This window comes from Chiloscyllium punctatum, chromosome 6 (assembly GCF_047496795.1).
Source record: "Chiloscyllium punctatum isolate Juve2018m chromosome 6, sChiPun1.3, whole genome shotgun sequence".
Taxonomy (NCBI): domain Eukaryota; kingdom Metazoa; phylum Chordata; class Chondrichthyes; order Orectolobiformes; family Hemiscylliidae; genus Chiloscyllium; species Chiloscyllium punctatum.
This window is the reverse complement of record NC_092744.1, coordinates 26,670,965-26,681,251: the sequence shown is the minus strand read 5'-3', so window position 1 is coordinate 26,681,251 and position 10,287 is coordinate 26,670,965. Positions and strand designations below refer to the sequence as shown.

At 42.6% G+C, this 10,287-nt stretch overlaps 1 protein-coding gene across 2 annotated transcripts in view; it reads left to right on the top strand.

Annotated features, from left to right (window-relative positions):
- Positions 1-1,225: 1,225 nt before the first annotated feature.
- Positions 1,226-10,287, top strand: part of abcf3 (ATP-binding cassette, sub-family F (GCN20), member 3) — a 102,048-nt gene continuing 92,986 nt past the window's right edge. For both annotated transcript variants that reach the window (XM_072572178.1, XM_072572179.1), the window contains exon 1: positions 1,226-1,339. In XM_072572178.1, coding sequence (XP_072428279.1) covers positions 1,267-1,339 — 73 coding nt within the window. In that variant the 5' untranslated portion in view covers positions 1,226-1,266. The remainder of the gene's footprint in view (positions 1,340-10,287) is intronic.

Sequence of the window (10,287 nt, the reverse complement as noted above, 5' to 3'; positions counted from 1 at the left end):
TTGAACACAATTAAATGGCAAGGAGGCTCAAGAGGCTGAATGGTGTAATCATGCTCTGAATTCTTCTGCTCCTATGTCCTATAGTTACTGGTAGACCTTGTCAATATCTAGTCTTTGGCATAATTCTGCTCCTATCTTATTGTCTAAGCAGGTCTGAGAGAGGCAGAGGGAAACCTCCTCCCGTATTATGTTCATGGCCCTGCCCCTGCCCCCACACATACTGTTATATAACTAAATGAAATTGATAATGGCAGACTTTCACAAAAACTGAAGATGAAAATACAAGACTCCAAGGCAAGAAGAAATGAACAGTAAATCTGCCCTTCGGCCAATCAATTCTACAGTCACAGTAATAATGCAAGAAACCAAAGCTGCAGTCAACTTGTGCTCAGCAAGATCTCACAACTGACAAAGATGGTAATAATCCTAAACCAAACCTGCAATGAAACTGAACAAAGGACAGTAAACTTTTGCTATAAATTCTGTGTCTTATGATCTTACACTCCACAATCACCTGATGAAGGAGCAGCACTCTGAAAGCTAATGCTTCCAAATAAACCTGTTGGATTATAACCTGGTGTTGTGATTTTTAACTTTGTACACCGGCACCTCCAAATCATAAACAAAACCAGGTTACAACAAAGTACTGCAGATGCTGGAGATCTGAAATAAAAGCAGAAACTATTGGAGAAACTCAGCAGGTCTGACAATATCGTGGAGAGAGAAACAGGGTTAACTTTTTGAGTCTGATATGACTTCTTCACAATTGCCTAAGGCTTTTGTCAGGCAGAAGCAGCAATCTTACCTTATTAGCACTTTTCAAGATTCAAAGCTCCTGCCACACAGAATTGGATGAGTTCCATGTCCAATGGGTTTTTTTTTCCCTCACATGAAGAAAGAAGAATGGAAAGTAAACCCCACATTTTGATGGAAAAGCAGTATAAGTTCAGATATGAACAAAATCAATCAGCTTTTGTCCAGTGAGATCAGTAAACATTTGGTCAACGCGTTACCACAGGCCTTACCCTATTCCAACTACACGACCATGCCTGTCAATCACAGGCATCCCACCCCCTCAAACACCCACCAGGCTTTGGGGTGACCGAGGGTCTTTGCGCATTGCTTCCTGGGAGCTGAAGTCCACCGACCTCGGCAGTCTCACGTTAACCTTTGCTCTGGAACTACAAATCCCGGCAAGCGTTGTGCACATGCGTCATTGAGCAGGCGCGGTGCTGACGAGCCGGCCGGCTGGCTGGCGGAGCGAATATGGCGACTTATGTAGAAATCATCCGGCACGAGTTCCCTGACATCGACTCCGAGCTTTTCCAATACGTGACAGGTGAGGGAAGCTCCGTCCATGTTTTGGTTTGGTCACTGCTCACAGCGATTTGAGTTCTCCTTCCGGACAGTTAGTTTCGTTTACAGGTTCCTATCTATTAGGTGGTGAAACCCGGGCCCGGTCGGTTTGAAATAGAATCGGATAAACTTAGCGGGTTACGTAGTATTTGCAGGGAGAACAACAGAATTAACGGTTTGACTTTGATATGATTTCTGTCCGTTCTGCTTTGCCTAATTGTACTGTCGACCACCTCATTCCAAAGGGGAGGCGCCTCTCAGTGACTAACACTGACCCCCCCCCCCCCCCCCCCCTTACACCCAAAACCGAGTCAGAGGACGTGGGTTCAATAGATTGGAGCTCAAAGTCTAGGTTGATACTATTAGTAAGGTGAAGTCGCTATAGTCCCAGAGGATCATGGAGTTATTCTTTGAGAGAGAGAGAGAGAGAGATATGACTAGTTGTGAGTTTAACCTTAGGGTCAACCACGCCTCAGGCTAGGGGGCAATGATGAGAAAGTGGAGCCTTCACGGTTGTCTCAGCCGGGAATTGAATAAAGTAAAGACCTGCGGATCGTGAACATCTGAAGTAAAATTGAAATTGCTGGAGAAACTCAGCAGTTCTGGCAGCATCAGTGGTGAAAAAGCAGAGTTGACATTTTGAATCCAGTCACCCTCCTCCTGTGCTGATAACAGCTCTGAAAAGTTACTGTTTATGCTGATGACAGTGGTGGAAGGTTTGGGGGAAGAGGACTAAAAGGTAAGTGAACGAGTTGTGAGGGAGTTCAGAGAATGAGAAGGACAGACTAAGGGATGGCTGATAGCAAGGCAAGGAAGGAGAAAAGTTGATAACAGGGATAATAAGTAGGTGAAATTGGTTGACTGTGTTGAAAGCAGCCCATGATAATGGAGAAAGAGAGGACTGCAGATGCTGGAGAATTGAGAATGTGGTGCTGGAAAAGCACAGCAGGTCAGACAGCATCCAAGGAGCAGGAAAATTGACATTTTGGCAAAAGCCCTTCATCAGCAATAAGCCTTGTGAGCCGAGGGGTTGGAGAGATAAATAGGAGAGGAGTGGTGCTGGGAGGAGTGTAGCTGAGAGTGTGAAAGATAGATGAAGGTGGGAGTCATGGTGATAGGTCAGAGAGAAGGGTGGAGCAGATAGGTGGGAGGAAAGATGGACAGGTTGGACAGGTCATGAAGGGGGTGCCGAGTTGGCAGGTTGGATCTGGGAAAAGGTGGGGAAAGGGGAAATGAGGAAACTGGTGAAATTTACATTGATGCCATATGGTTGGAGGGTTCCAAGGTGCTGTTGGAGAGTCAGTCGAAAAGTGTGGCACTGGAAAAAGGCACAGCAGGTCAGGCAGCATCTGAGGAGCAGGAGAGTTGATGTTTTGTGCATAAGTCATTCATCAGGAGGGAATTGGGAGCTGAGAGAGAGAAATTGGGGGTGGGGGTGAGGGGCAAGTAGAAGGGATGGCGATAGATTAGATTAGATTACTTAGTGTGGAAACAGGCCCTTCAGCCCAACAAGTCCACACCGACCCACCGAAGCGCAACCCACCCATTCCCCTTCATTTACCCCTTTTTTACCTAACACTACGGGCAATTTAGCATGGCCAATTCACCTGGCCTGCACATCTTTGGACTGTGGGAGGAAACTGGAGCACCCAGAGGAAACCCACGCAGACATGGGGAGAATGTGTAAACTCCACACAGTCAGTCGCCTGAGTCAGGAATTGAACCTGGGTCTCTGGCGCTGTGAGGCAGCAGTGCTAACCACCGTGCCGCCCACAAAAGTCAGTGGCCTGAGGTGGGAATTGAACCCGGGTCTCTGGTGTTGTGAGGCAGCAGTGCTAACCACTGTGCCACCATTCCCCTTGGATAGATAGATGGATGCAAGTGTGAGGTGATTATTATAGGTTGGTAGGGAGGGTGGAGTGGATAGGTGGGAAGGAAAATGGACAGGTAGATCAGGTTAAGAGGGCAGTGCTGATTGGAGGATTGGATCTGGGATAAGGTGTGGGGATGGGAGGATGGAAACCAAGCATATACTTTGTTCCCCACCCCTATCTACGTTTCGCAGAGATAACTCCTTCTGTGACTTCCTCATTAGATCCCATGCTGTCCACCAACCCATTTTCGAAATCTGGCACGTTCCTCTGCTGCACAAACCTGCACCCACAAAACCTCCCTCACCTCAGTCCAAGGCCCTAAAGGATCATTTCAAATCTGGCAGCAATTTTCCTGCACATCAACCCGTCTCATTTACTGTATCCATTGCTCTTGATGTGGTCTCCTCTACATCAGGGAGACTGAGCACCAATTCGCAGAGTGGCTCAGGGAATAACTCTGGTCCACACGCACCAAACAATCCCAAAGCCCTGTGGCCAACCATTTCAACTCCCTCGAGCATTCAAATCCTGGCCGTCCTCCACCGCCAAATCAATCCACCCACCAGCTGGAGGAAGAAAGCTTCACCTTCCACCTCGTGACCCTATGTGGCATCAACATTGACTTCACCAGTTTTCATATCTCCCCACCTTATCCCAGATCTAACCCTCCAACTTGGCACCGCCCTCTTGACCTAACATACCTGATTATCTTTCTTCCTTCCCACCTACCTGCTTGATCTATCACAATCCCCTCCCATCTGCCTTCCTCCGTCCCCCCTATTATCTCTCATCCCCCTTCCCCCTCCACATTCCTGATGAAGGGCTTACGCCTGAAATGTCGACTCTCCTGCTCCTTGGATGCTGCCTGACCTGCTGTGCTTTTTCCAGCGTTACATTTTTCAACATGATAACAGGGCCTGGAGTTTGGGAGTGGATAAACAACTTAGAGAGAGGTGTTCAGACTCCAACATTATTGAATTCCCTATTGAATCCTAAAGACTGCTTACTGCCCAAGTGGAAAATGAGATGCTGCCCTTCAAGTTTTGTCAGAGCACTGCAGCAAACCCAAGACCAAAATGTTGACCAAGGAGCAGAATGATGTGTTGAAGTGAAAGGCAACTGGAAGCTTGCAGGATTTTTATGGACAGACTATAGGTGTTCTCCCAATGTAGAGGGAGTAACGTTGTGAATAGTAGGAATTGAATCTGTGCTTTTGGTGTCACTCTGTATTGTAGACCAGGCATTCAGCCAACTGACCTCATGGTTGAGGGAACAATTCCCTGTTGGAGGGTCAATCCTTATGGCATGCTGGGTGGTCAGCTCTTATGCAATGTTAAACTAAATTCCTATCTAACCTGTCAGCTGGGCATCAAAGTGCCCACTATCATTATTCTGGCAAACCACAGTGTTCTTGGTGTCCAATATTCATCTCTCAATAAGTATGTTAAAAATTCTTAGTACTTTGTATAAATATTTGTGCAAATTTGCTATGAGTATACTGTACCTTTTGTGCTGTGCCTGTGCAAGAGCAACATGGGCTGTTCCAAGCCCTAACCTTTTCCTGTAGTGCAATGTTTTTCTCTTCAGATGATTGTCCAATTCTATTGAAAGCTATGATTGAATCTCCCTCCACTTCTCTATCAGGCAGTAGACTCAGTTGTAAAAATAATTGTAGACAATTCTTATTTTTTTGTTAAATCACTTCACATTTTCTGACACTGAAATATTCACGTCTTTGTCAAAACTCTGATTCAAGACACTAGCCTCAGGAATCTTTTCTGCCCTTACTCCCATGGCTTGAATTGGGTGCATAGTTTTTCTGTTTGACTTGCTAGTTGCTGCTCTGTTGTAATGGGACATTTGATTCTGTTAAAACCCTTGTGCACTCTACCTTTAAATTTCAGCTATTCATGGTGTCTTAGTCATTGTGGGTTCCTTGTTTAATATCGCAGTCATCATTGTATGTTTTAGTTCACTGATACTTTGACCCTCTGAGGTGATAGTTAAAAAGTGTTTTTTTGACATTTATTTATTTAAGGCAACAAGCTGAAAATTGTTTACAAATGCCTTGATTCTCAAATTTGGAAGTAAGTTGAGGAGATGTGCTTTCATAGAAAGCACGTGTTACAAAATCCTGAATTGTAGCTTCATGGAAACATAAGTGTTAAGGTTGAGAATACAATTTAGTATCTAAGGACAACAATTTCTGACTTTCTTTTAGAACAGTTCACACTATTGTTCAGCCGTTTTGATTTGTTAAATATGAATATAAGTAATGTATGGTTGTGTTCCATTGAACCAAGATTAATTTTAAATCAGTTGCTGAAGATGCCATTCAGATGCTCACGCACAACATTTTGTCAATGTTGCAGGCTATAAGGGATTCACCAGAACATAATTCTCCTTGGCACATTTGGTTCTGGTATTGAGACCTTGGTTCTCCATCATCATCACATGTGTTTTGGAAGTCTCTTCATTTTTAAGATGTGCCTTGTCAAGTCTGTTCCTAATTACGTTCAGTAAATTTTTGTTTATTCAATCTTTGTAGCACTTTTTTATTTTTCTGTCCAACTCATCCTTTTTATTCTCCTCCAAACTGGATATTTAAGTTGTTCACCTTTTCCCATTATGTCCAAGTCTTTCATTCACACAAAACATTACTCAAAATCAGGTCCATTACAAGTTGCTTCTTGGCAATTGTTTGTATTCCCCAGCTTGATAATTGTCTTACTGTGAATTACTGTAACAGAAAATACATGGGCTCAGACACATAGGAATCAGCAGACCTGATGATTAAACACAAGATGGTGTTGTATAAGGTTATTGTGTCCAGCTCTCTATTACCCAGAACAGATAACTATACCTTGATCAATTGAACTTTTGTAAAACCGGAACTTGCATTCAATAGACATTCCGAGGTGATTCAGGTGAGCAGCATAACAAAATTTTGTACTCTGATACAAAGAATAATAAAAGCAGATAACCAAAGACTGGATCAAAAAAGTAGATTTTAAGGACTCTTTTGAAGTCAGAATTTTATGCAGGGCCTTAGCAGTTGATGGTTCACCACCAGTGGTTGAACAAGTATAATTGGAGATGTTCAAGATGCTAAAATTGGAACAGAGTGATATTTAAGAGTTGTAGGGCTGGGAAATTGAAAGCTATGGAGGGATTTAGAAATAAGAATGACAGTTGTTAAATTGAGACCCCAATTAATTGAGGGATCATTATAAATCAGTAAGCATACAGAATATGAACCACAGAATTTTAGATAACATTAGATTTTCGGAGGGTGGAAAGTGGGAGATAAACCAGAAATGCATTGAAGCAGTTGTTCCTGGTGGTACCAAATGAATGGGTGAGAGTTTAAGCAGTAGGTAATCTAAGGCGGGGCGGAGTCAGAGACAATAAAACGTAAGAGCAGTCCATCTGCCGTCCAATTAGATTTTGTCTGATAATTCTCAAATCCATTTTTCTGCTTTGTCCCCATAATTTATGAAATCCTTACCCCGATTAAAGATCTTTCTATCATGGCCTTGAATGTGCTAAACAACTCAACTCTGCAGTCTTCTGCAAAGAATTCCAGATTCACTCACCTCTGAGACAAAAAACATCCTCTTCAGCTTTGTTTTAAGTGACTCCTTACATTGAGATTATGACCTCTGGTCCGAGACTCTTGCTCAAAAGGTAACAATGTTTCAGCATCTACCTTGTCAAGCTCTTTAAAGCTGTAGTGATGAAAATAGATGCCAAATAGCTGAAATATTTGCTCCCTTATTGAGTTTGGTGATGGCACAAAGATTGTTGATGACACAAATACTCTGAGCATTTCCAACCCAATGACTATCATTACTTAATAGGTAAGGACAGCACATGCATGGGAAATGCAACAGTTCCACAATTTCCTCTCAGTCACACACCATTCTACTTGCTTGTATCACTGTTTTTTCATTCATGATTAGTAAGTTAAAATATTGGGCCTCCTGGCCTAACAGCTTTGTGAATGAGCCATCACCCCTCAGTCCACAATGGTTTGATGAGAAACACCACATCAAATTAATGTGGATAGTTGACTTCTAGCTTTACCAGCTATACCCAAATTGTGAGAATGACTCAAAAACCCTTGAAAAACTACACTTCTGTGAATTGTAGGAGGATGTTTGATGCTGTGAAACCAAGTAGAGTCATATAGCATGGTAACAGACCCTTGGGTCCAACATATCAATGCTAAATGTAATCCCAAACTGAACTAGTCCCACCTGCCTGTTCCTGGTCCATATCATTCCAAGCCTTTTGTATTCATGTACTTATCCACATAACTTTTAAACATTGTATCTGCCACTTCCCCGGGAAGTTTATTCCAAACAGGAACCATTCGCTGTGTAAAAAGAATTCATCCCGTATATCTTTTTAAAATCTCTCTTCTCTCATTCTCTCACCTTTAAAAATGTGCTGCCTTGAAATTCCACCCCCCCGCCCAAAAAAAAATCTAGGGAAAAGACAACTGCCATCAACTCTATCTATACCCCTCATTATTTCATAATCTTTGATAAGGTCACCCTTCAGCCTCTTATGCTCCAGTGGAAAAAGTCCCAGCTTATTCAGCCTTTCTATATAACTCAAACGTCCATACCCGCAACATTGTGGGAAATCTCTTCTGAACCCTCGGGTTGTAAGTTTGCACGCTGAGCTGGTGGCTTTGTTCTCAGACATGACTTCACTATGCTAGGTAACATCATCAGTGAGCCTCCAGTGAAATGGTGTTCTGTCATGCTTTTTATCTGTGTATCTTGGTCTCTTAAGGTGGGTGATGTCATTTCCAGTTCTTTTTCTTAGAGGTTGGTTAATGGGGTCCAAATTGATGTGTATATTGATGGAGCTCCTAGAGGCCTGGTATTCAAACTGGAACTCCATCAGTAAACACTTCGATTTAGACCCCATTTACCAACCTCTGAGAAAAAGAACCGGAAATATTATTACCCACCTTAAGAGACCAGGACAGAACACCATCGCTTCATTGGAGGCTCACTGATGTTACCTAGCATGGTGGTGAAATGTCTGAAAACAAACCTGCCAGCTCAGTGAGCACATGTACAACCTGAACTTCCACCTGAGATACAAATCTTCTCAAAAATCGCTCTTCTGAACCCTCTCCAGCCTAATATCCTTTCTGTAACTGGGCGACTAGAACTGGACACAATATTCCAGAAGAGACCTCACCATGTCCTATGCAACCTCAACATATCTTCTCAACTCCTATACTTAACAGACTGATCAATGAAGTTGAGCATGCCAAATGCCTTTTTAATCACCCTGTGTATATGTGACGCAAACTTCAAAGATTTATGTACCTGTACCACTAGGTCCCTCTGTTCTACAGCACGAACCAAGGCTGTACTATTAATTGTATAAGTCCTACCCTTGTTCGTTATACCAAAATGCAATACCTTGCACTTATCCAGATTGAACTCTGCCTGCCATTTTTCAGCCCATTGACCTATTTGATCAAGATCCCTTTGTAATCTTAGAAAATCTTCTTAACTTCGTGGCATATTGGACAGTTTGGTATCATCTGCAAACTTGCTAACTATGTCTTCTATATTTTTGTTCAAATAATTTACATAAATGACAAAGAAAAGAGGATCCAGAACTGAACCCTTTTACTGAGTTAAGAGCTGTTAACTCTTTGAGGCCTGATCACCGAAGCCTATCTGTGTAGAGTCTTGGCCTCAATTAGGAAGAACTCCATGTACCTGTGGAAAAAGAATCACGTGAGACTTTAACTTAATCACAACATAAGAAAGAGCAACAGAAGGAATACATTGGTCACTTAAACTGCTCAGCAGTTTGCCAAATTTGTGGCTGAGTTTCATACTTAATCTCTGATATTCTCCACAGAAACCAATTGAACAACGATTGCAGCTGAATTTTTAAAAACTTTTCTTCCATGTATTCCAGGTCTGAGATTAGCAAAATTTTAAAAATATATGCAGGGGAATGTAAAGCCACTGATTATCTCATTGTTACATTTATCGTTAAAATCCTAGCATGTATAAATATCTTAACAAGTGTATGAAAATCTAACATCTTGCAATCTTGCTATGCAAATGAACAAATGTTATTGACTAATCTGTCATTTGAAAGAAAAGCCTATCATCACACTTCCAGGATGAGATTTAGTAGAACCTGTTAGTCAAATTCCTTTTGAGGCTCAGTGGATGCTGTCCAGCCCAACAAAAACTTGAGAAAGCAGATAACTGAGGCCACATTTGGGCGGCACGGTGGCACAGTCGTTAGCACTGCTGCCTCAATTCCCGACTCAGGCGACTGTCTTTGTGGAGTTTGCACGTTCTCCCTGTGTCTGCGTGGGTTTCCTCTGGGTGCTCCGGTTTCCTCCCACAGTCCAAAGACGTGCAGGTCAGGTGAATTGGCCATGCTAAATTGCCCGTAGTGTTAGGTAAAGGGATAAATGTAGGGGAATGGGTGGGTTGCGCTTCGGCGGGCCGGTGTGGACTCGTTAGGCCGAAGGGCCTGTTTCCACACTTTAAGTAATCTAATCTAATCTAAAACAGGCTGGGGCTGTTTACTCTGGAACATTGAGTAAAAGTGAGCAGAGATAAGCCAAGAGAAGTACTGAAGAGGGTTATCAAGCAGTGTAATGTAGTCATCCTTACATGAACCATTTGTTTTCAGTTTTCATCACATCTGCTTGTTGAATGAACCTCTCCCCACTGCCCTCCTCCAGACACTACTCCAGTAGTCATCATTGCAGAATTGTTTCTTGACATCCATTTTTAACTTGCCGTTTACTTTTCCTGTTTTGCTCTGTCAGGCCCCTTTTCTGTATCCTTGTTCTAAGTTTGAATATTTGCAAGTTACAGAATGAAGGGCAAACAAATTGAGTTTTGTTTACTCAAAGCATGAGGCATGAGAGTTGTTCTCAGGTGAGCCTTTGAAATGACCCATATAAATGGTTCAGAAAAATAACTGAATGATAGAGAATGAAGCAAATGGTGTGGAGGTGAATGCCAATGTGAGATTACTCAGAAGTATTTGC